We start from the raw sequence: 27,230 nt of genomic DNA on the forward strand, positions 1-27,230 counted from the left end.
AAATGTGTTAAATAAAGTTGCAATGAGCACATCTGCTTTCTTGAAAATCGAAAAATCACAATGCAATGGGCTTATATCTAATAACTGCGCGCACTGGAAACGCTTCTGTTTGAGAAACTATCAGGTGGAGACAGAGAAAGGTATAACTTCATACCACATATATATATATATATAGATATATATATATGTGTATATATATATATATATATATATATATATATATATATATATATATATATATATATATATATATATATATATGTATGTGTATATATATACCTCAGGGGGGTACCTTGACGCAAGCTAGGGGCGCCTTGGTTGTAGCAACGACAGTAATCATTTGTTATGACTGAAACAACAGGTGCAGTTAGCCCGGGTGCCACTACACCTGCTGTACGAAAGCTAGGCACGCCCTGCTTTGCCTCCTTCAACCGCTTGCTGTTGCTGCATATCTAAAACAAAAACAGACCGCCTTTGCCACTTAGGTAGACCCTAGCTACGGAATTCCATCTTCTGTTCCCCCCGCCACCGGGCTGTCGCACCCCACCCCACCTCTGGCTCGTGCCTGCAGCTCCCGGGAGCCCCCATCGCCCCCAGAGGAGGCGCGCGCCGGCTGAGGCCCTCAGTGCACACATGGCCTGTGCGGCGGCGGCCAGCTCCGGCTAGCAGCAGCAGCAGCAGCACAGCTGGGCGGCGGGCAGCCCCCTCCCCCGCAGCCCGCTCACTCCCACAGCAGCAGCGCAGAGCCCGCTCGCGCTCCGGAGCCTGGGCTCGCTCGGTCTCCCTGGGTGACAGCCGTGTTTTTGCAGATCGCTCTCGGCGCGTGCTCCCTGCAGGATGGCGGAGGCTGAGCTGCACAGGGAGAGGCTGCAAGCCATCGCGGTGAGTCCCTGCCTGCTTCGGTGCCGTGCATGATGGGTCTGCGTTTGGGGGCGCGCATCGGGGGTTTGCCCCCTCCCGAGGGGGTGCAGCAGGCGGAAGAGCACCTGAGAAGTTTGAAGCAGCTCTTCCGCTGCTGCCTCCTGGCTGCTCCCGCGTATAGTGGTGTGATCTTGGGCTGGCACTGGGCATCTCTTGCCACACCTTGACCTATAGTGAGATCGTTTCTAGTAGCATCAAGGTGATGGGGAAGAATCGATCATGAACCGATGGGGATGAGAGTGAGGAAGAAGGTGGGGCGTGGCGCGACTGATCAGAACTTAGTAGCACAAAGGCGTCCTCTTCAGGTACAAGAAGCCCCCATCGCATTGATGAAGAGGATGAGTGCAACATAGCGCGAGCACAGCAGCGCCCATCAACTGGGTATTCAAAAGGCACGTGAACGCCCTTATCAGAACACCCATTGCTCAGACCAGCCAAGAATCTAGCAAGTTTAACAGATTTACTCGCATGCCTCTGTATTTAACACGCGCACTTTTCGATCAGCCTGGCTTGTTAAAGACGCGTGGACACGTGAAATAACGTACAAACATTATGAATTTATTAAACAAACAATTGCAATTCGAAATTATACCGGGGTATTTGGATAGACAGAGACATTCAGGGAATAATAATGACAGGTAACGAGAGAAAGAAAAAGTGAGAGATAGGGGAGACGGAGGCAGGCATAAGGAGCGAGGGGGAAGACCGAGAGAGAAGTAGAGACAGACGGGGAAAGAGAGAAACAGAAAGGAGCGAGAGTGGTGTAGAGAAACAGGGAGGGGTTAGAAGGAATACTAGAGACAGACAGATGCAGGGGGAGACAGGCAGATAGAGAGCGTCTGCTACGTGGAAGATGAAGATAGAAACAGACAGAGTAAAACCTAAAGAGGGTCTAAAGAGCCACAGAGAGCGAGAGAGGTGCAGGCTAAGAGAGGTGACATGTGCATGCAATGTGTCACATTCTCTTCTGACGGATGGGGGGCACGGTTCGTGACAGTCAGGGTCGCACGGTAATGCTGAACATGTGTTCCCGCTGTGACCTCTGTGGGGCTCGTTACCTCCAGAGTTGCCTCTGTGACCCTCGACCTTTGGCTGTGAGATGCTGGGTATGGCCTCCAGTTCTTTTCTTCAGCGCCACATGTCTGGGATTGGACCTCGTGCAGAAATGCCTATGTATGGCATGTGGCTGTGGAGCCTGCATTCCGCAGGCTGTGTCGTGTGCCCCGTGGCATGACGGTGCCAGGCTGAAAAGCGCCCCGTGTGTCTGTAATGTGAGTTTGGTGTTCCCAGTGGAGTGAAGTGCAGGCCCAGAGCTGTTGGTATTCCGTGAGACTTTGAAGGCTGTTGCATATTGCAAGCAGTGCAGAAATGAAGACGCGTGACATCTGCTGTGGGCTGTCTGTGTTCTTTGAGGTTCCCTGTGAAAGCACGTGTCCTCTGCGCACTCCGAGCTGGAGGCAAGAGCAGCTTTTCAGAACAGGAGTGCAGCGGTCCTCCCCACTTCTCCAAAGGAGACTGCCTTCCGTGTTCACTGGCATTCTGGTGCAAACCATAATAAAGTTTTCATATGTTGGCCCTGCCCAAGTTCTGTAGTGTTTGCCCAGTTCACTTGTGCATTATCAATAAGGCTCCCCGTTTTCCGTTTTTACTGATTTTTACAGATAAATACAGACCGAAAACCATTTATTTTCTTGCCTGTATTTTTTTTAAATGTGGGTAAAACACGTGCTTTTTGAGTGATTCAAATACACTTTGACTGCCAGGCCAATAACTCTGTGGATTGATAGGTGAGGAGGTTAAAAAATGAAAGACATTTTAGTAACATTTTAGTAAAGAAGCTTAAACAGCAATATTAGCAACTTTATAGAAGAAACTGGAAGTGGGGGGTGTGTCTCTGCAAGGAACCAGGTCCTTTATGAGTGTGCATCATGAATCTAACTTTAAACCCTGCTGCTCCATTTTTACTATTGCTAAGTTGGTTATATAATTGATAGGCCTAGGTGAAATGTTCATACCACCTGGAAAATTTCCAGAGTTTCTGAATTTCCCATTCACCCAAGTTTGCGAAATTTCTCAAAATTGCACATTAAGCAATTTTGTGTAGTTTTCAACTGCTGCAGGCTGGTTCGTGTAGAAAAAGTCTTGCCAAGAGACATTTTCTCCTTGAATCTCGCTCTTGCCAGTGCCTCACATGATTTTTTTTACACAAGGTATGCTGTCTCTTGAACACAGTCTTTATGTTTGTTTTTGACAATGTTCAGCACTCCGCTGCCATTTTCACAAGGTTCGCTCTACAGAAATTATATGTGCATATATATATATATATATATATTCAAAATCACCTCGAAACAAGGAATGACGACGCTGTCTTCTGGCCAAATTCAAAATTTATTATCATCCGACAATACATTTTGAGTGTGACCAGAACACGGCGTCGTCATTCCTTGTTTCGAAGTGATTTTAAATATTAAACGGACCTGGCTTGGTTGGTCCAAAGCTGACAACGAGCCCTCTGATTTGGAGCCGCGATGGGTGTAAACAAGCAACAGGTACATACATATATATATATATATATACACACACACACACATATATATATATACACACACACACACACACAGACACACACATATATATATATTACCTACTGGCGGTCGCCAGTAGGTATATATAGTTAGGATTTTTTCTCTATGGGGTTTTTGAAAATTCTATGTCTAATAACTTTGGCGTTTGTGGACGGAATTGGCTGACATTTTCAGGAAAATGGAACATTTTGTTTCTGAGCAGCCCCTGACAATTTGGGGGGGTTTCATCAAGGGGGGGCAGAGAAAAAAGGGGGGTCCCAAAACGCGTTTTTCCCATGTTAATTTCCATAGGGCGGTTGGCCTCACTTTTAGCTCGAACGGCTGAATGGATTTGCACGAAACTTGGCAAAATTGTAGGGACTGTTAGCCCGATGTGCCTTTGCTCGGTCTCAATATATGTGCTCCAGTGGATTTTGAGTAATTTAGGTTAAAAAAAAGATATATATCTGGGCGGAGCCTAACCACACATCTGATCTGATTGGCTGTCAGCACTTCATCCAAGAAGTGTTGGCAGCCATCTTGGGACCAATATACATGATAGCACCTCATTAAAAAGCATTGTAGTTAATAGAGGGTTTTAGGACTTTAGTTACATTATAAATCATTTGTTGATGGTACCATACTCGTTTTAGGAATTGTGGTGGGTTCTAAGGTGATTTTACCATGTGAAAAAACCTTCTGCTGTGATATCATGAATATTGTTTGAAAGAAAACTAATATCTCATGATTTTCCCACAGTGGTTTGGAAGGGGATCTATAAGCTAAACTGAAAGCATATTTTCTGTAAATTCACATTATCTTTCTCAGTCATGTGAAAATGAAGTCTGACATTCTCAGTAAAACATGTACATCCAACAAGGACAGAGACTGTCAGTTGATTCCTTTGTGTTCTACTGCAGCCTCCTAGAGTGTTCTAAAGAACAACTAGAGCGCTAACAGTCCTACTTATTACAAAGGTATGGCACACCTGAAGCTATCTTGATTGAAATAAAGTGGTAACTCTTAAAACATTTAATTTAAAAAGAAACAACATGAGGGGGTATATTTTGCCATAGAAAGTATGATTAGTGCTGCAGAATGAAAAATTAGGGCACATTTTGAGTGACTTCTCAAATCCTTTTCTATTTCATTAAAACATTCTGACATGCAGTCTCCCAAAATGGCCACCAGAGACAAAAGAGCCCAAATGTAGCCCAAATATCACCCAGATGTAGCCCAAGTATAGCCCAATGACAGAATGTCCCAGAGTGTTCTAAAGAACAACTAGAGCGCTAACAGTCCTACTTATTACAAAGGTATAGCACACCTGGAGCCATCGTGATGGGAATAAAGTGGTAACTCTTAAAACATTTAATTTAAAAAGGAACAAAATGAGAGGGTATATTATGCAATAGAAGGTATTATTAGTGCTGCAGAAAGAAAAATTAGGGCACATTTTGAGTGACTTTTCAAATCCTCTTCTATTTCATTAAAAAATTCTGACATGCAGTCTCCCAAAATGGCCACCAGAGACAAAAGAGCCCAAATGTAGCCCAAATATCACCCAGATGTAGCCCAAGTATAGCCCAATGACAGAATGTCCCAGAGTGTTCTAAAGAACAACTAGAGCGCTAACAGTTCTACTTATTACAAAGGTATGGCACACCTGAAGCCATCTTGATTGGAATAAAGTGGTAACTCTTAAAACATTTAATTTAAAAAGGAACAAAATGAGGGGGTATATTTTGCCATATGAATTATGATTAGTGCTGCAGAAAGAAAAATTAGGGCACATTTTGAGTGACTTCTCAAACCCTCTTCAATTTCATTAAAAAATTCTGACATACAGTCTCCCAAGATGGCCACCAGAGACAAAAGAGCCTAAATGTAGCCCAAATATCACCCAGATGTACCCCAAGTATAGCCCAATGACAGAATGTCCCAGAGTGTTCTAAAGAACAACTAGAGCGCTAACAGTCTTACTTATGACAAAAGTATGGCACACCAGAAGCCATCTTGATTGGAATGAAGTGGTAAGTCTGAAAACACTCAATTTAAAAAGGAACAACATGAGGGGGTTAATTTTGCCATAGAAAGTATGATTAGTGCTTCAGAAAGAAAAATTAGGGATCATTTTGAGTGACTTCTCAAATCCTCTTTTATTTCATTAAAAAAACTCTGACATGCAGACTGAAACATGCACTTTGAATACCAGCAGCAGACGTCCCTGGTGAGCAGTAGCTTTACTACAGTGATCTAATGTGCAACTAGAGTGCTAACATTCAGAATTTATGGCAAATGTGTCACACATCTGAATGCCTTCTTGATGGAACCAAAGTAAACAAGCATTGAAAATGCAATAGATCTCGCCCTCGTTTAAGTTAAAGCCATTCTTTTTGTAATGAGGTGGCTTTTTAGCTTTGCTTTTATTAGTGTTTTTTCAACTTTCATGTAAATAACATGCATCTGTATGCATATAAGTATATGTATGCATGCATTTATGTTTGTATTTATATAGATATACAGATGATATATGTTTATATATGTATGTATATATATATATTCACTGAAAAAACCATAGGTTATAGACCATATATAGTTAGGAATTAGCATTTACAAAACCTTGAAAATTCACTGAAAAAACCATAGGTTATAGACCATATATAGTTAGGAATTAGCATTTACAAAACCTTGAAAATTCACTGAAAAAACCATAGGTTATAGACCATATATAGTTATGAATTCGCATTTACAAAACCTTATTTTACTCACACAAAACCATTGAAATTCCATATATAGTTAGTTGCACTAACTATATATCGCGCACCCGCAATCCACTGCTGATGATGTCACATATTACATCATTCATGACATGGTCAGTGACATCACTGATGACATCACTGATGACATCTCAAATGACATCACTGATGACATCACTGATGACAACATCCAGTGACTGTATGTTTCTGTAAAGTTAAAATATGTCTTACATATTGAAGAATGAGTGGATGTATAAGTGTCTGGATGAAGGATTTAGTAGGTGCATGACTGACTGTATGAGTGAGTGATTAAATGTGTCTCACTGAGTGCATGGGTTAGTGACTAAACTGTCTTAATTTGTGCATCATTATGTCTGTTGTTCTGTAAACTGTTGCATGTGTTGATAAGTAGCTATATGAGTAACTATATGGGTTATTGATTGGTTGCCCAAGTATTTGTATGGGAGACTGAGTGTGTGTGTGGGTGGCTGGGAGGTGTATGACTCTGTGCATAGATGTGTGAGCAGTTGATTCACTAGATGTATGGTTTCAAAAGTGCATGTGGAAACAGCTGTATGGGCGGTTGACTGTGTGCATGTGTGTATTGGTGAGTGAATGGATATCTCAGTGCTACATGTCAAAGTAAGTACATATGTAAAACACAGTATATGTGAGAGTTGACATATATAAATAACTGTGCATAAGAGCCAGTGAATGTGTGAGTGGCTGTATGGATCATTGTGAACTTGTATCAGGGATTGTATAAGAGACTAAATATGTGTTAGTATATGTTTGAATAAGTAAAGTTTGTATAACTGTATAGTTGAGGAAATGGAGGTGTGATTGATTCTTTGCATGACTGACTAGGTGTGTGAGTAACTCCATGGATGAGTGACAGTCTGTGAGTGTCTGTTTACACTGATTGTATCTAAGGTTATATTAGAGTCTGAAGAGGTTCATCGTATTATCACATGAATGATATCATCAGTGATGTGATCAGTAATGTCAAATGAGATGTCATCAATGATGTCATCAGTGATGTCATTTGAGATGTCATCAGTGATGTCATTTGAGATGTCATCAGTGATGTCATCAGTGATGTCACTGACCATGTCATGAATGATGTAATATGTGACATCATCAGCAGTGGATTGCGGGTGCGCGATATATAGTTAGTGCAACTAACTATATATGGAATTTCAATGGTTTTGTGTGAGTAAAATAAGGTTTTGTAAATGCGAATTCATAACTATATATGGTCTATAACCTATGGTTTTTTCAGTGAATATATATATATATATATATATATATATATATATATATATATATATATATATATATATATATATATATATTACCTACTGGCGGTCGCCAGTAGGTAGTTATAGTTAGGATAATTTTCAATGTTAAATCTCAACATTCTATTTTGAATAACTTTGGCGCCGGTTGACGAATCTGCCTGAAATTTTCAGGAAAATGGTCTCATGGCGGTCCGGTCCTTCCCTGAAAGTTTGGGGGGGATTCGTCAAGCGGGGGCCGAGATAAAAGGGGGGTCCCAAAACGCGTTTTCCCCATGTTAATTTCCATAGGGCGGTCGATTTCACTTTTAGCCCGAACGGCTGAATGGATTTCCACCAAACTTGGCAAAATTGTAGGGACTGGTAGCCCGATGTGCCTTTGCTATGTCTCAAGATATGTGCTCCAGTGGATTTTGAGTAATTAAGGTTCAAAAAAATATATATATCTATAGCAGCGCTCCGGTAAGCGCACCGGTACGCGCACCGGGCGCGTCACGCGACTTGCGCGGAGAAAGCTGATTGGCTCTGGGGTGTCTGTAAACATTCTAAACAGTCCGGAGCGGCCGCCATCTTGTGTCTCGGTAGGATCGAGACACAAGAGGTGGCCAAAACAAAGGGGGAAATGACCATAAGGGGGCAGAGTAGACCCCCCTTGACCCCCTAGGTTTGATGTGGGGGCCATAAAAGGGCCCCACGGGGCAAAAAAAAAATAAAAATTTTTTTTTGATTTTCGCGGGGTGAGCGCCCGGTACGCGCACCGGTAAGCGTACCGGGGAGTGTACCATGGGGAAAAAGAATGACAGTTTTAAAAGTAGCTGATTAGAAAAAAAAATGTTTAGTTGTTTTTTTTATATATACACATACATATATATAAATGCATATGCACATATATATATGCATATATGTCTATATGTGTGCGTGTAGAGAGAGGTAGAGAGGTAGAGGTGTAGAGGTAGAGAGGTAGAGAGGTAGAGAGTAGAGAGTGAGTAATAGAGAGTAGAGAGTGAGTAGTAGAGAGTAGTAGAGAGCAGTAGAGAGAGTAGCAGAGTGAGTAGTAGAGAGTAGTAGAGTGAATAGTAGAGTGAGTAGTAGAGAGTAGTAGAGAGTGAGTAGTAGAGACTGAGTAGTAGAGAGTAGTAGAGAGTAAGTAGTAGAGTGAGTAGTAGAGAGCAGTAGAGAGTGAGTAGTAGAGAGTGGGAGAGAGTAAGTAGTAGAGAGTAGTGGAGAATATTCCAAAGTTTGGCACAGCACCACTTTCACAATGAGTCCAATCAAATCATATCACTTAGAGTACTTATTGAAGCGCTGAATCTTGGTGTATATTCAAATGCTTTTATTTTCCTTAAGTTTATGTACCACAGCCAGCCGAAACGTTTCGTTCTGTACAACAGAACTTCTTCAGGGCGTTCTTATTTCCTTCAAGTTATGTCGGTATCCCGTTGTCATATAACTAGATATTTCTTCCAAATGTTAGACGAGACATAAGTATATTCTTATTAAAAGTGACTAGGTATCAATTTTACCCACACAATTCGGGCAGACTTGAGTAATTTATAGCATCCTCAAAGTCAGTCTTTCAAAAATTCCAAAGTATAGGACATGATAATCCAAATCCAAATGTTTCTCAAGAAAAGTCATTTACAATCGTTCGGAATATCGGTGTTTGGGCAGATATGATCCAGGGACCCCCAGTATGCAAGGGGAATTAGTCCCCCCTCTGCAAAGGCGCCAGTGGCCTGCATTGCAGAGAGGTGTAACAAGGGTGTGGCCTCATTACACTTCTCTGCAATGCAGCTCCCTCGTGCATACTGGAGGCTCCTGGTGGACTAGTTGACCCCAGGGACCCCCAGTATGCAAGGGGAATTAGTTCCCCCTCTGCAAACGCGGCAGTGGGCTGCGTTGCAGAGAGGTGTAACAAGGGGCATAGTCTCATTACACCTCTGCAATGCAGCCCCAGGCGCATACTGGAGGTTCCAGGTGGGCTAATAGGCCCCCAGGGGCCCCCAGTATGCAAGGGGAATTAGTTTCCCCTCTTCAAACATGCACGGGGGCTGCGTTGCAGAGAGGTGTAAAAAGGGTTGTGGCTTCATTACACCTCTCTGCAATGCAGTCCCCTGGCGCATACTGGAGATTCCTGGTGGGCTTTCAGGTCTTATATAGTTAGGAATTAGCATTAAAAAAACCTTTGAAATTCACTGAAAAAACCACAGGTTTCACACCAGTTATAGTTAGGAATTAGCATTTAAAAAACCTTTGAAATTCACTGAAAAAACCATAGGTTTCACACCAGTTATAGTTAGGAATTAGCATTTAAAAAACCTATTAAATTCACTGACAAAACCAGTTATAGTTAGCTGGAAATTTTACTGACATAAAACCATTGAAATTCCACGTTATAGTTAGTTGGACTCACTATAACTTGCGCGTGCAATGCACTGCTGATGACGTCACATATTACATCACTCATGACATGGTCAGTGACATCACTCATGACATCACTGATGACACCATCCTTGTGACATAGTGACAGACCTCCTTTCACTGTAATGTAACCCTTGAAACACATATTCAAAAATAGAAACTGAAATTTAAAAAAAATGGAGATACCCATATCAGTTGCAACAAGCAATTCAGTAATTCCACCATCTATATGCACATCCAGTCATTCACCAACAGTTCTATATAGTCACTCATACATATACTCACTTATCATATGAAGTGATACACCTATACATCCTGTTACACACCGACAGTCATCCAAAAGTTACTCACACACATACTCACACGTGCAAATAAACTATTGAACATCCATTTATTTGAATATAGAGTTATACACACACTTCCACCTTACTTGTATTGAAAATTACACATATTTATTCTCTTAAACAATCACTTATAGAAACACATACTTATTTAAACAGGAACTCTTACAATCTCTTACTCTCACATATACTCACTTATATACATCAATATTCACATATACTAGATTAAAACATATGTAGTTACTGATAAAGACACTAGTGAGACAGTCATTCACTCACTAACAAACACATATACACACTCATCCATCCATACAGTCCTGCACATATGCTGTCTTCAAAACACATACAAACAGCGAGTCAGTCACTCATGCATCTATGTGCTAAGTAATACCCCCACCAAACCATATAGACACTCATACTGATACTAAGAGAAACATCTAATAACCCATATACATACGCATGTAGCTACTTACCAACACATGTAGCCACTTATACACAAAGTGAAACAATAATATATATATTTAAATATTTAAACATTACTCACTAATATTTATTTTTCAGAAAGACACATATTCACTGGATGGTGTCATCAGTGATGTCATGAGTGATGTCACTGACCATGTCATGAGTGATGTAATATGTGACGTCATCAGCAGTGCATTGCACGCGCAAGTTATAGTGAGTCCAACTAACTATAACGTGGAATTTCAATGGTTTTATGTCAGTAAAATTTCCAGCTAACTATAACTGGTTTTGTCAGTGAATTTAATAGGTTTTTTAAATGCTAATTCCTAACTATAACTGGTGTGAAACCTATGGTTTTTTCAGTGAATATATATATATATATATACACAAACAAACCACATTGTGCTCAAAATGCGTAATTTCACAAAGTTTCGTGAATTTTTGCTGAATAGTATGCAATTTTGCACAGCCCTCATAATAAGGGATTGGTCTGGTCGTATCATGGGTCCCCAGCCCAGTCGCTGGTTTGAAGCCTTAATTGTGTACCAGGATGCTACTGGGAAATGGCACAAAGCAGGTTTGTGCCACTGCTTCTTCAGCGACTAACGAGCAAGTGGAAGAGGATATTCACCAATAGAGCCTTAAAACTGTACAAGTGTATGATGTTTATAACTGCACTTTATTCCTTGTGAAAAGCTTAATTAGTAAAACCTTTTGCGTGCATGTTTTACACATCTACACAAGTACCATCTCTGGCACAAATGGCGGATCCTGATTCATTGGGCTATGCAGCAGTGGTGATTACACTCACAGAAAGCACACACTAAGTTGGAAAACCAACCAGTACAGATGACATTTCACCCGTAAATTTTGAACTGGGATGAGAACATGGATCGTCCCAGGGGAAGGGAGCTAGCCTTTGGGAAGTTAGCAAAAACCCATGCAGTGAGGGTTTTGTTGATATTCACAATCCTTCTCAATAGATTTCCACATTCATTTATCACGTTTAATGTTGATGTCAAAAAGGCTGGTGCAATTGCAGATATAGGATGCAGAAAAACAGCTAAACGTTTCCATAGTGATAAAGGGTAACTTGGAAGTGATTTAGGGCCATATGACTCAAGCCAAATTGACATCGCAAACGCCGAAATTCGCAAAATTTCGGCGTTTGCGAATGTAATTTGGACAAATGGTATGTATGAAGGAAATGTGCTTTAAAAATAAGGAATCGCAAAATGTGCGATTCCTTATTTTGCGATTGCATTTAAGGAATCGCAAATTTTGCGATTCCTTAAATGCAATGTAAGAAGCCAAAAAAAATCGCAAATTGGCCTTAAGGAATCGCAAATTACCACCAACTTCTAGTTGGTGGTAAGTTGCGAATTCCTTTCAAAATGCATATTTTTTAATTTTCCAAAGTGCCATGTGACGTACATACATTCCCTTAGGGCATGTATGTGCGCCGCATGTGTACCCATGCAGATTTCAGGGGTGCAACAGGGTGTCCTTTGGACACCCCTGCACCCTTGAAAATATTCTCAATTTGCGATTAGCAAATTCCGAATCGCAAATTTCCCCTTCATTCCTATGGGCCTCCTGGCCCATAGAAATGAATGGGAAATTATTCCTTAATTGCGATTAGCAATTTGCTAATCGCAATTAAGGAATTTTAAGGAATCGCTAAAAAGAAGCAAATTTCTACATATATACCATTTTGCGATTTCTAAATAGCGATTCCTTAAAAATCGCTATTGAGAAATCGCAAAACGGAATGTTGATACATTTGGCCCTTATTCACTTGGTAAAATATTTTCCACGAGGACAAAAAATAAAAAGATGAGATTCATCCAAATCTTAACTTTAAACTGGTGGAATGTCTATCTATTGACATCCTGCCTGTTTCAGGTTAGGCATATGAACAGAAATGAAAAGTTTTTGATCGAATTCTATGGATGGATAATTTTATTGGATTGAGCGTGTGAGAGCATTCATTTTGCAATGGGATGAAGACTCCCTCAGTAAAGTTGTTTTTTCCATTTTTGATAACTTTATTCATAAATATATGACTGACCTACATAAACTATTTCTGCTAACATATTAGATATCTACATGCACTATCTCTATGTCACTGATCTACAGATACTATCTACGTATGATTACCATGGAGCTACATATACCATCCAAATGAGCATGACATTGATCTACATATACTACCCACACATGCATGTTACACATCTACGTATAGTATACAAATGTCATTTATCTACCTATCATCTACATGTACATGATTGAGCTACAGATTTGATCTATATATAACTACACATAACTGTTATTAACCTGCATATACTATCTACATTTTATTGTATTGTAATTGCATTTATATAGCGCTTACTACCCCTGACGAGGTGTCAAAGCGCTTTTTCGGCGAGTAGCACGCTACTCTGGGACCCATAGAGGATTAGTGTTGAATTAGTATAGTGAAACATGCAAGTACATTTTAAGTGGTGGATAGGTTAGTCAGTTAATTGGATTTGGAATGATAGCAGAAGGATAGAGGAGGACAACGGTTTCTATTTATATAGCGCTTGTTTACGCACGCTATTCAGGAAGGCTACAAAGGATTAGTGCTGAATTAATATGGTGAAATATGAAGTAATTTCAGAGGTGGATATTAGTCAGTTACTTGGAGAGAGAAGGATAGCGGAGGGATAAAAGGGGAAGAAAGATTTGCATTCATATAGCACTTGTTACCCCTGATGGTTGTTGAAGCGCTTTTCTGGCGAGTAGCACGCCACTCCGGAACCTATCAAGGAGTACTGTTGAAAAATAGTATAGTAAAAAAAATATCAAGTAATTTGAGTAGTGGATATGTTATTCAGGTTTTTGGGTAGTATATTAGTATAGTTTAATATGAAATTTGAGAAGTGAACATGTTAGCCTGTTTATTTCAATTGAAAAGGATAGTGGAGGGATAAAAAAGTGAAGGATTTCTTTTCAAATTTTTTTTTAGGTCTTAGCAGTAGGAGGAGGCTTTTGGATGAGTAAAAAGGAGTTTTGGAGGGGAGGACTTATAGGCAAGAGTTTAGAAAGGTTTGTTTTAGGGGATCGGTATAGTAAAAGAGGTGTCAGATGATGCAAGGAGGGGTAGAATAGGAGAGAGTCTAGAAAGGGTTATTTTGGCAATCATAATAGTGGTATGGGGTTTGGGATAAATGAGAGAGTGGATATAGAGGATATATTGCTAGACGTATAGGATGAGAGATAGTTTAGTGCATTGGAAGGAGTAGTAGAAGAAGTTTGAGATGAGTCAGAAGGTTGGGCTAGAAGATATATTGAGCGAAGTATAGGATGAGAAATAGGGTAGTGCATTGGAAATTTCTAAATTAGAAGAAAGTGATAAACATATAGATCCATAATTACATTGAAAGTATATAGATACATAAAGGAGGTAAGTATATGTAGATTAAAGATATTGATAGAGGCACAGGATGAGAAATAGGGTAGTGCATTGGATATACTTTTTCAGGAGAAAAGTAACAGACACACAGATTCCAGTACAAGGAAGGTACATAGATGCACAATGGAAGTATATACGTGTAGACCAAAGATGATTTTTTTTCCTCTCAATAACATAATTATTTTACATGTTTATACAAAGTAATACACAAAGATAGGTACATATCTATAGTGAAAAAAATGCCTGTATACAGAGGCATATGCTGTAAATTTCTGTTTGCGTATGGTGCTTATGTGGGGAAGAGCCAAATCTTGAGTAGTTTTCGGAAGATAAGGTGGTTGTCGGAGGACCTTATGTTGGGGGTTAAGAGTTCCATAGTTTGGCTGCTTGAACAGAGAAGGATGTGCCACCCATGGTTTTTTTCTTGTATGGTGGGATTTTGAGGCAAGATGCTCCTTTAGAGCGGAAGTTACTTTTTTGAATGTGCTTGGTGATTTTATTCCTGATGAAGAGTGGTCCCATTCCATGTATTGCTTAGTGGGTGATACAAAGCAGCTTGAACGTGGATCTGCTGGCAACCGGTAACAAATGTAGGGCTTTCAAGGCAGGGGAGATGTGGTCTTGTGGTTTGATATGCAAGAGTAGTCTGGCAGCGGAGTTCTGAATCCGTTGTAGTTTTTTCATGGTCGTTAAAGGTGATCCGTGGTAGAGGCTATTGGCGTAATCGAGTTTGGACAGAACTAGGGAGATTGTAGCTTGGACCTTGTGTGGAAATCCCAAATGAGGGAAAATTAGTCACAGCGTTTTTATAGTAGCAAAGCTTGATCTTGCTAGTTTATCCACTTGGGCATTCATCGACAGCTTGGAGTCCAAGGTCATTCCGAGGTTTCTTACTTCCTTCGATACTTTAGGCAGTGATCCCAGTTCATCAGGCCATGCGGCAAGCGGGTTGTAATGTTTCCAATCGCCACACGTGAGTATTTCAGTTTTTGAAGCATTCAATTTGAGATGGCTCCAGGTCATCCACTGATCCACGGCTCGGAGACAGCTGAAAATTGGTGATTTTCCAATGTCTTTGGGCATTCCAGTTGAAGGAGTATTTGCGTGTCATCTGCATAGTTATTGCACGTAAGGTGAAATTTATTGATCAATACTGGTAATGACTTCATGTAGATGTTGAAAAGCATGGGCGAGATGATAGAACCTTGAGGGACCCCTACTTTTGTGGAGTATGGTTTGGACGAAAAAGGTGGGGTATGGATGACATTCGTTCTGTTTTGAAGGTAGGACGCAATCCAGTCTAGAGCAGTTCCCTCTATGCCGGCTTCATAGAGTCTTGGTTTCAGAGTGTCATGGTCAACCGTGTCAAAGGCAGCTGAGAGGTCCAAGAGGAGGAGCGCAGCAACCCCGTTGCGGTCAACTGTATTCTTTAGGTAATCCCAGATGGCAAGGAGGGCAGATTCAGTGCCTCTTCCCGGACGGAATCCTGTTTGGAAGTCTGAAAGTATGTAAATCTCTTCAATGAATTGTGACATCTGGGCAAACGCTACTCTTTCTATCAGTTTGCCCAGCAACTGTCCATTTGTAATGGGTCTGTAGTTGTCAGGGTTCAGCTGGTCCAAGTTTGCTTTCTTCAGTAAGGGGCGTATGTATGTTGTCATTGAGCTGTGATGTCACCGTAGGTTTCCTCGTTGACTGCCATGCAAGTGTGAGGTGCATGCGTAAATTGTATCCAATCCAAAGCTGAAACAAACCTAACTCCTGCATCCACTCCATAGAACACTATGGTGGTGTTTTTTTTATCACGCAAACAAATCAATGGCAAGTTTGACACAACAGTTTTTGAGAAAGAGTTAGACAAAGCCACTGTGTGGCTACGAGCACTGAAAACACCCCCTTTTATGTCTTCCTTATAACCCAGTGTTCTTTGAACAAATTGTTACCAAATCAAACATGCAAGGCCCATCCCAGTTATGCTTTATTTCACGTTTGTTGTGGCTGTGTTCATTTTATCCCTCATTTAATGCAGTCCAAAAATGGGATTACTAAGAATATTGAACTTTAAGGTCCAACTTCAATTAAAAGTGTACATTAAAACGTAAACAAATAGATTCCGCGCAAACGCAGTAATTTAAGAGAATTGGGCACTAAATTGGGCAATGGTGGAAGGAGATATGGTATACAGCATAGTTACAAACTTTAAAACCCTGAAATGTGGCATGGGTTTTTTAACTTGATTGAGTTTGTATGATCTTGGGCAAATAATATTATCGGTCTATGTCTTTCCTTTACACATGAAAATTAGGACTACTTAGAAACCTAATACACATCAGTATTAAAATACTTAAAACAAAAAAAAACCACAGAAGGACCATTTTATTCAGTCAAGCAAAGAGTCACTTATTTGACAGTGTTTTGTATTACAGATTTGTATTTTGCATCAAACAGCAGTAGATGTTTCATACTTTATTCTATTCCTACCCGTTTGCTTGCAAATGAGGCTATGTACTTATTATTGGTGACCAAGCACATGTGCTTGCTGATTTTTAATTCACGCCTACCTCACACTGAGCTACCATAATGAAAGTATGTGTTCGGTTTTCTAGTTTTCTGCTAGAATTAATTCCTATCTGTGTTCTTTAAAGGAGTTAATGATGCTTACTGCGCACAACCAGGACTTTAAAGTTGAATGCAAAAGTGTGTGTGGGAGGAATCTCTGAAAGGTGTGTGGCTAATATAATTAGGAGTGTGGCTTAAACAATAACTACATTTTTGTGATCCCTATAGCGCGCCACCCGAATAGTATTTTGGTACAAGATGAAGTAACAAGCATTTACAATGCAATGGTCTCGTCTTTGCTAAAGTTAGAGCTATTGGCATTGCAAATGGCATTTTTTTCATTTTTTGTTTAAAAAAAAAAAAACATAAATAAGTGGTATTGCCATTTACAATGGCAATAGGTGAGCATTAGAGAGTAGTAGAGAGTATTAACAGTGATTAATAGTTAGTAGAGAGTGACTAGTTTATTAATAGAGTATACTTGCATAGAGTAGAGTAGGAGTGAGTTGTAGGCTATAGTAGTTAGTGAGTAGTGTAGATTAGTAGAGAGTAGTATAGAGTGAGTAGTAGATAAGTGTGTAGAGAGCGTGTAGGAGTTAGCGAGTAGTAGAGAAAGAGTAGTAGTGAATAATGAAAAGTATTATATAGAAATAGATTTAGTGTAGTGAGTCGTAGATAGTATATGGAGTAGTATATCTATTCAGTAGAGTGAGTAGTGAATGATTTTTAGAATAGAGAAAATATTAGAGAGCAGTAGTTAGTTAGTACTTTTGAGAATTAGAGTGTAGTAGAGAGTAGTAGAGTAGTAGAGAGTGAGTATAAAATTGTGGATAGTATAATTGAGTGAGTAGTGAGGAGTGTGACTTGTATGTAGTAGAGAGAGTAGTTAGAGGGTGTATTAGAGTGTGATTAGGAGAGTGAGTAGTAGAGTGTGAATTGAGAGTATTAGAGAGTAGTAGACTTTGAGTAAAGTGTGAGTAGCCCCACACACACACACACAGCCCAACACACACACACACACAGAGCCCAACACACACAAACAGAGCCCAACACACACACACAGAGAGCCACACACACACACAGACACAAACACACACACACAGAGCCACCCACACACACAGCGAGCCACACACACACACAGAGCGAGCCACACACACAGAGCGAGCCACACACACACAGAGCCACACACACACACACAGAGCCACACACACACACAGAGCCACACATACACACAGAGAGCCACACACACACACATAGCCTCACACAGACACAGAGCCACACACACACACAGAGCCACACACACACACACACACAGAGCCACAAACACACACAGGGAGCCACACACACACACACAGAGCCACAAAGACACACACAGAGCCACACACACACAAAGCCCAACAGACACACACAGAGCCCAACACACACACACACAGAGCCCACCACACACACACAGAGCCCAACACACATACACAGAGCCTAACACACACACTCCCCTGCTGGGAATAGGGACCCTCCTCTGGCTTGGTGAGCTCTGATGGCCACATCTGCAGGGCCGGGGCGCCAGAGAGCAGCGCTGGCTCCGCTTGGACACGGGGAGGGCGGGGCTTCTGTCTGCGGGCTGGGGGGTGCAGGGAAGGGGTGTCTGCCCCCCTCTGTACAGAGAGGAGGGGGATCAGGGGGTACGGAGGAGAAGCAAAGCTGAAGAATCTGAGGTGCTGCCAGAGGGAGGAGGGGCAGAGGGGGGCGGGGTGGAGAGTGGAGGGAGGGAGGAGGGTGTGAGTGCGCGGGGTGATTGATGGCGGCCCTGCGAGCTGTCTGAAAATGACCAGCTCTGATCGGTTTCAGTCCAAATTCTCCATTTCAAGGCTGAACCGCGGCCCTGCCAGCTCAGCCCATGCAGGCAGCTCCTCCTCCTACCCTCCACGGGCTGGGGCAGCCAGGGTAGGGAAGAGGGAGGGCACCGAGGGATGAGGCATCTCTTGCCATAAACACACTTGCTGCACTGATAACACTTTGATGCTGGTCAAATTTAACATTTCTGTGCTTGGATTTCCTTCGCTGCCAAAATAGAAAGTACTAACAAACAGGCAACTGGGTATGCTCCGGTACTAACAGGCAATATTAAAAAGTAAACATTTTACTTCATGATGCACCAACAACCAATCTCCAGCCAAAATCACACGAACGAACAAGAAACACTCCCCTCCCCAATGCACAACCACCAGCCTCAGTACTACCATCCCCCACCTTCAAATATGCGACTACCACATGCGCGCGCCCACCAGCACTGAAATAAAACACCCCGACATACACTCAAGCTGCCTTTTGAACCCCACGACTCACACTCCACCAGCAAAACAACACACAGAATCAGTTGAGCCTCCCCGAAAGCACAGAGTGGTCCCCAGTACATGTTTGCACACTCTGCTCCACCCCAGCCCCCTTAACAGGAGAGCCGCCCTGTCCTCCCAGGCACTGTTCCCCACGGGCTGCACTCACCCGTTGCTTCGCTTGCTGTCCGCCCGTTGCCGGGGCGGAGGCTCCTACTCCTGCACGGGGTGCGGCTGGCTGCCTCCTCTGCCGTTCCTGCGCTCAACGCCTCTGGCACATCGGCGAGCCTCCGAGACGGCCAAGAGCATGCGTAAACTCACAACATGGTGGAGAAGAGGCCGCATAAACAAGGAGGAAGGACTAAACCGGGGCTTCATGGATTAGAGCCGAGGGCCCAAAATCGAGCAACCAAGTGCGCTGGGAAAGAGGATGAGCAACAGCACGAGGGGCTTAGAGAGGACTAACGCAGCACGCACAGAAAGGACAGCGTGTCGGGTCATATTATGAGATGACCCGTACTGCGCTAGCACCATAGCCTCCGAGAGCGCACAGCGCCTGCTCGGTAACGCCTTCTCTTTGCCCTGGTGCACCCCGGGCCGACTCGAGGCCGGTTCCTGCCCGGGGGCCGCCTGACCCGACCAAGTAGCCTCGTCCGAGGTTGCTGGCCTGAGCTTGCAGAGGGCAGCCCCAACCCCCTCGCCCTCAGGTGGGCCGAAACCTGGCGATGGCCGGGCTAAGCGACCCCGCCTGCACTCTGCCCTTCCAGCACTCCATGGCGGATTCGGGGATGTGAGGGTGGAGGGACGTGCAGAGCCGGGGAACGGCGGAGAATAAATCCCTCACTAGCGCTGGAGTGAATGGATTACCCTCGCCTCAGTCGGAGCCAGCAGTCGCTGCACCGCCCTCTCCGCTCGCAGGCCAGAAATGGATCTCCAAAACGCCCCGTCATTTTCAGACTATGTTTATCATTGTGTGTGTAGTTGACACAGCATGGTCTGGACACTATACCGTTTCTGCAGGCACAGCCTCAGCGCTTAAATACCTGGCAAGAGCGAGCTGCTCGCACTATTGCCATAGAAACAATAAACTTGAACACATTGCGCAGCGCTTAATAAAAACCAAAACAGTGGAATAGATAATGCAGTGCTAAACCATGGGGAACATTCCCCCCCCACAGTGTTATTTAAAAGTTTTTTCCTCTACACTTTACAAGAATTTTCAGTGATTTGAAACATGACCTCCAGAGCGATTTGCTCGCGCTCTCGCAATTGAAACAAACACTTGATCAGTAGTGGCTCCACAGCAGAGACCTCACAAATGCTGATATTAATCTGGGAACAGAGCTAATGCCGCCCGAATCAAAACCAGGTACATGGAGGCACCGTGGCGCACAGCGGTACTACTCTGAAAGCTGATCTGGATGACTCAAGCGAGTGACTCCAATCAACTGGGTTGACGGTGCTTGATGTCCCATGGATACATAAGCTCTCAACACAACGCCATCTATATTGCACTTGCTGTGAGGGGACTTGCTCTGACCGCTTGTAAGCGTGAGACTAACATTGCAGCCCCCGAAATGCTCCTGTGACATTATGTGCTCTAAGGACCTTAAATAAACATGTGCCCACTATCTGGATACTTGGGCCCTGCAGAAGCGCTCACATAAATTACATCTGCCTCACACGCGGCGTACCCGCTAAGCGATTACCTTAAAAGCATTTCAAATGGTTCCAAAGACAGAATGAAGTAGAGTACCCCTATAAAGGTGGGAAAGGCCCGAACGGGATTCGAACATGTGGAGCGAAGGTGCCTAGGCCGACAGGAACTGTGCCCAATGGGCTGCCTTAACCTACATCCGCCATCATTCCTATCTTTCTTTCTCAGCGTTTTATATAGCGCAAACTTGACCTGAAGGTAACAGAGCGCTTTACAAGAGCCCCAGCTGCCTCTCAGACACGCTCCTTCATTTTGTGGGGCAGAAGACGATTGTTCTAACTAGTCACCCACGGGGCAGCGAAATCTGGTACCTCACGAAGACCATGAAAAAGCTGCTGGCCTGCAATCCACCTACCCCTTTTTCGTGCTGCGCACACAGTGAGCTTCTATTCACACGTCCCAGTGTGTGCAGCTCCCACTGAGAATCTCATTAAAATAATAAACCTGAAATTTATGAATCGTGAGGTGAGAAACCCCCTGTGCAGTGTGACATATTTTCGTCTAGGTGACTTGAAAGACAGTTAAGGAGCTTGCTGGAAGGGGCAACGTGTTTTCCCACAAGCCTGTGTGTGTGCTTGAGTGAGCGCGCACGTACCCACGCGTGCAACTCAGACCAAAGTCTTTCAAAACAGCTGCCAGAAAAGGCGGGGCCGACATCGGCCCCGTCGCTGTTTCAGCGCGGTACTTTGAGCGCGCAAAGCTAAAACACAAAGGCTTACAAGTGCACACCAAATTGGCACCATGAAGCAGTTAAGCAAGACGAGCAGGAGGTTATCTTTACCTAGGTCATTTCTTCTGCTGCTCCTGGCGATGCAGTCCGTTGGCTCACTCTGCACTCCCCTGACTCTGTGAAACGCACGCCGATCGCTTCAGCAACTCCGCAGCTGCCGGCTTCCGAAGGTGGTCAGCGGTCTTTGTATTTCGCTTCGCCCCTCCTCGCTTAAAGGCTCTCGATGGGGAATACCCTGCAGAGGGTTCTCCCAGCGGGATTTCTCGGCGGTGCCCCTCCTTTCACAGACTGCTCCTCCCGTTGCGTTGGCCCCTTGACGTCGATTCCTCCCTGCACCTGTAAGAGGAGAAAAAACAAGAAAAAGAATTACAGCCTCCTAGAGGCTGGAGGGGCAAGCCGTGGAGCGCGGAGTCAAAGAGGCGGACTCCCACGCTCCCCGGCCTTTTAACCCCTCATCCACCAGGCCGGATCTAACCGGCCTGGCCTTTGTTCCATAGTGACCCGGAAATGATTCGATCACTTCCGGGACCCGGGGCCCAATCCCGGTTGAGGCGCGCGCGCCGGGTCATGGTGACGCGATGGGGGCGCGCCCCAACATCGAGAGCGGGTAGCGGGTGGGGGCGGTGCGCCCCGCCATACCTGCGGCCCCGCCTTTCCTTTATGGCAGGTGCTTATTCTGACTCCTGAGTTATCTGACATCACCAAGGATTCCCATCTGCGCTTCTGATAGGCTATCCGCATTCTTAAAATAAAATGCTGGCTTTTCCTTCATGTCTACATGGCCGTGGGCCAAGCACATTTTGCATAAGAGCCGGGATTTCTTTTTAGCGCATGATTTTGATTCTGTATGCCCCGTGTGGATTTAAGAACTGGTTTGACTTCTTGGAAGGGCTCATTTTGTTTCTGATCTAGATTTCCTATTTTAGTTTAAAAGGGGTAAAAGCCCAGTTTTTCAAATGCTTTTACCAACAATAACATGAAAATGGCTGAGTCATACAGATTGCAGCCATGCTTTGCAGCAGCTGGTGCTGGTGACAGGAAATGATAGCATTTGCAGCCATGATGGAACATCCGCTTGAGCAATTATAGATGGCTCATTGTGGATTCAGTGGTTAAGCACATGGGTTATAAACCTGAACAGCTCCCTGCTGCCTCTTAGCTAGGCTGCGTTATACATTTACAAAGCGTGCACACACACACACACACACACATGCATACATACCTACTGAACTATTCTGGACAAAACCTGAACATTTTATTGATGGCTAATGATGTATCTGTTTCACATGATATTTATGCCACTGAAATATGCATTGTCTTTATTTCAGCTGTAAGCATGGAGACTAATGTGTAGAGACCCAGGTGCCACAATTGGACCCAGTTAACACTGTTGATTGTAAACTGGCATGTCCACTGAGGCGGGTAGAAGCAGGAGTCCCTCCTTGCTGCGCAGGCCCAAATCAGAGTTCTGATACCAGGGACCAGTGGATCTGTGAGCATGAGGCAGTTTCAGTGTCTTTTGACTACATAAAGCTACTTTGTGGGAGCTCTAAAGATTTCCTCGTGGAATACCACATTTAGGGTCTCATTCCTGAGCTCACCAGGTTTAGGAGAGAGGTTATTAGGGGTCTAGACTCCGGAGTCTCCAGTTTCCATTTGTTTCTCCATTCCTGAATATGGCGATTCCAAGTTATATTACTCAGAATAGGTAAATGGTTACCATCTTTCCAAGAGAAAATTATCGGTCCGCTGTTGCAGTTTTAAAGGTCTGCATAGGCCTAGATATGATACTACGTAGGACTTTAAACAAAATCATATGTATTAATTTGTAAAATCGCTTTTCTGCCCTTGTGTACTATAATAGTCAGGGATCATTGACAAAGCTCTAAAACACATCTAAAAGTGCTTTATATTCACTGGCGGCCACCATAAACGAAGGATAGTGAAACGTACCTTATGCTGGTGGCCGCTCCAGCGTCGCGTCTCGTTGCGCCACCTCTCATTGCGCCACCTTTACTCTTCCTGCCTGCTAGTCCCAGCAGCCCATGGGACAGACTCCCTGTCTAATCCCCGAGCTGCAGAGCAGCGCAGGGATTGGTCTGAGCAGACAGGAAAGATGCCTAGCTCAGACCAGGGAGTCTGTGGGGTTACCCCAGCCCGGCTGCTCAATGCAGCTGGACTGGAAAAAACATAAGTGCACATGTGTGTTTTGGTTGGCCTAAGACGGCCGGCCAAACACACATGAGCACTTGGGGAGTGGAGTGGACTAGCACTACTCCTACCTCCTCCCATGCCTAAGCTCCGCCCCTTCCAACACCGCTGGCAAATGCAAATTAAAACGATGCAAGAACATTGTTTTATTTTACATTTTCTGGCTCTGAGCCAGGCAGTGGGGCGATGCTCCTTCGCCATTGTGGAGGAACTGCCTCTTTTTATATTTATATTTGCTGTTTGAAGTATGCACAGATAAGAGCTAAAAATACCAGCTCGTGCTTATATTTGTACCAGGTGAACATTAAAATACCAGTAGAAAACCATCCAGGTGGCAACCCTAATAAGGAATAATGAGCAGGCTCAGGAATACCAGGTTCAATTCCAGTAGCGGTCGGTCGTGGAGTGCTGCCGGGCGGTGACGTGGGGAGGGGGAGGGGGAGGGGCAGGGTGGGGAGTAGTAAACTATGGATTATGGCTGATTACAGGTAAGTAAACATAAAAACAATTAAAATGATTTGGCGATGCAGTGCGCGCACCGTCACCGCTCGGCAGCACTCCCACGAGCGACCGCTACTGTTCAATTCCATAGTCACATCAGGGCCACATGAACCCCCGCCCCACATGCCCAAACCCGCAAATAACACAAAGACACAAGTGTTAGGTTTGGGAAAAATTGCTGCAGGTTTATTACATACAACATATGTAATGACGGTGGGTTAGCTTACGGGCGATCCTAGGGCAGGCCGCATTCTCGCCACCTGCCCGCCTGTTGAGCCAAACAACACAGTGGCGAACCACCCAACTGTTGTAAAATTACCATAATTATACTGACACGCCCATTGCGGGGCGTGACTAGGCAAACCCCCGGTTGCACAGGCCCACAACCGCCCGAAGGACTACTGGGGCGCCGACACGAATTCCTGCACCTCCCATGAGGTTACAGGTTAGGCTCTGAGGTTATGCTCTGGCACCCCTATGTGCCCGCTGACGTCCAGCGTTTGCACCTCTCTTCTTCCGGATCGCCCCGTAACTCCGCCTGCAACGAAAAAAGAAACACAGGTGGAGGGGAACTTGCTGCTTCTGTGTTGTGCAGGAGGAGAGGCCCTCTCGTAATAAAAGCCATCGATGTATAGGTAAACAAGAAAGGCTGAGAAATTTTGAAAGTAAAACATGGCTATTTGTACCTCTCAGTCCATGCATGACGAGCCTTGATATAAACCATACATGCCAACATTTTACAGAGTACCTGCACTTCTATTTTTCCATTTCAAGCACTGATGCAAAAATAAAGCACTTTTTGCTATAAAAATTCTGGAGTCTCCCGTCTGAACTGGAACTACAAACGCAAGTCCTGCAACACATTTGAAAACAATTTGGAACTCTTATTGAAAAGGTCAGTGTTCAATGAAGCACGTTATGACGCAACTCCTTTTTAAAACGCACCTCGTGGGGTCTCTTGGTTCATTTACTCACGTCATGTAATTTGGGCCTGGGCCTTGATCACACAAGACCTAACCGACCCCACTCTGCGCCGGGCATTGTGATCCATTTAATACGTCCAGCCTCGAATAATCCGACAGCCGGCTCTAGAAACCAACCGTGCATTGTTAAAAGTGTTGACTGTTTATATCTGCGCTGTTGTGTTCCCGGCAGCTCTGGCGCGTGCAAACCTGGCGCGTGCGCTGTTGTGCTCTTGGTAGCCCTGGCGCGCGGCGAGCCGCTCGTGCCACTGTTGAGCTGCTCGTGCCACTGTTTTGCTAAACCGCAACCCCTGGGACAAATGGCGCCTTCTGTGAGGGGGGAGTGTCGCAGCACGTGCGCGGGCCCTGACAGGACCTCGCCGAGACGGCCGTGCCATTAGCGGCTAAGCCGAGAGGCCCACATCCTGTTACAGACACGTCTAAGCCCAAAAGTGTAGATGTCGACTAAACCGGTAACCAGCGGAGGGTGGGGTGTAATGTGCAGGCCTTGGCAGGAGTCCTCGGCGGGCCTAAATGGAAACCAAATGTAGGGAAGAAAGGGTAATCCGTGGAGTCAGACGCAGTCTGAGAGCAGGTTTTTTTCCATCACAAGAGCGAGAGATCGCAGCGCTGACGAGGAGCAGACATCCGAGCTAGAGCCCAGAGATACCCCTTAGGTGTGTAGTGGGCACAACACAGGACGCCTGCACCCGCCGGCGACATGGCCTCGCAAAAATTGTAGCGCCATTATGTGAGAGAAGCCCCTGATCGCTCCACTAAGGGGAGCAGAAGGGGGTGCAGCACAGATGAGAGGGAGTAGTCAAACTGGTGGGTCTTGGGACGCTTGAAAGCAAATCTGGCCAGGTCGGCACAGGGCAGCAGCAACTGAACACCCACTGACATGAAATAGATCCCAAAATAACTCAAAGCTAAAAATATATGTTACGGTAGTAAATTGTAATTGAGCAGCCTTGCCATAACACCTTTGCACCTATAAACCCATACTTAACATCTGTTATCAGCATCTAGAAGTCAGACAAATTGTAGAGAGCAATAATAATAATAGTAAATAATAATATTTGTTGTTACAATAATTATTTCTGGTATTTTCCTATCAAGAGATGTACCGGGTAATAATTTAGAAAGTTTATTAAAAGTAATAAATGCAGTTGTTGGAAGTCAGTCTACTTGTAATACATTAATTTCTTTCAACTTTTATTTAACTTCTACTTTTTGTTAAACACTGTGGGTACCTCGTCCCTTTGTTAATGGTGTTAATCGTTCCTAGTTGTGTAGTGCCTAGGTATTTATATTGCAAACTGATAGGCTGCAAGTTAGCAACAATTTACATGAATCATTTTTGTTATTCCTCAGTGTGCTTCATTTGAGTAAATCCTGTCTTTTCTCCTTTCACACGGCTCCCAGTGACAGATGCACTAAAACAAGACACACTGCACTAGAAAAGGTATCAGACATTGTGCAAGTGAAGAGCAGTGAGCTGGGATCAGAAGGTGCAGCTGTTTGAATTCTCTTTCCTAAATTTCGATTGTCCTGGCAGGAAATTTGACCTTACATTTAGGACACTGATGAGCCCCCTTTGTATGCAAGTATTAGCATTAGTATGCCGTCAACTTAATTGAGAAGCAACAAAATGCTGTACATTCACTAGGGTAATTTCATCATTGAGTTATTCAATTTATTTCATATGTTTATGGTTTTGGGCGCAGGGAGTTAGGCAATTTGTCCTCTATTACGAAGTAGCTCACAGTTTTTCATCAGGTTCTGAAGTTGGCAGCTAAGACACTAGCCACATCCCTCCACGTAGAAAATTTCCTTCACTTTTCACTTGCACCAATTTTCCTGGAACAGGTCCATGGAGTCGCCAGGAGTGCTGCCAACAGGCTGGAATAGACCAACAGCCCTGCTTCCTGAATCCCCTTTAATTATCTGCATTCTGGGAAGACTCAGTGCCTTTTTTGCAAATCGAAGCTGTT

At 43.9% G+C, this 27,230-nt stretch overlaps 1 protein-coding gene across 1 annotated transcript in view; it reads left to right on the top strand.

The window, feature by feature from the left end:
* Nucleotides 1-700: 700 nt before the first annotated feature.
* LOC147728190 (paralemmin-1-like) overlaps nucleotides 701-27,230 on the top strand; it is a 547,682-nt gene continuing 521,152 nt past the window's right edge. Inside the window, exon 1 of the mRNA XM_086962050.1 lies at nucleotides 701-882. Within this exon, the coding sequence (XP_086818176.1) occupies nucleotides 838-882 (45 nt within the window). The 5' untranslated portion in view covers nucleotides 701-837. The remainder of the gene's footprint in view (nucleotides 883-27,230) is intronic.

This window comes from Lissotriton vulgaris, chromosome 3_1 (assembly GCF_964263255.1).
Source record: "Lissotriton vulgaris chromosome 3_1, aLisVul1.2, whole genome shotgun sequence".
Lineage (NCBI taxonomy): Eukaryota > Metazoa > Chordata > Amphibia > Caudata > Salamandridae > Lissotriton > Lissotriton vulgaris.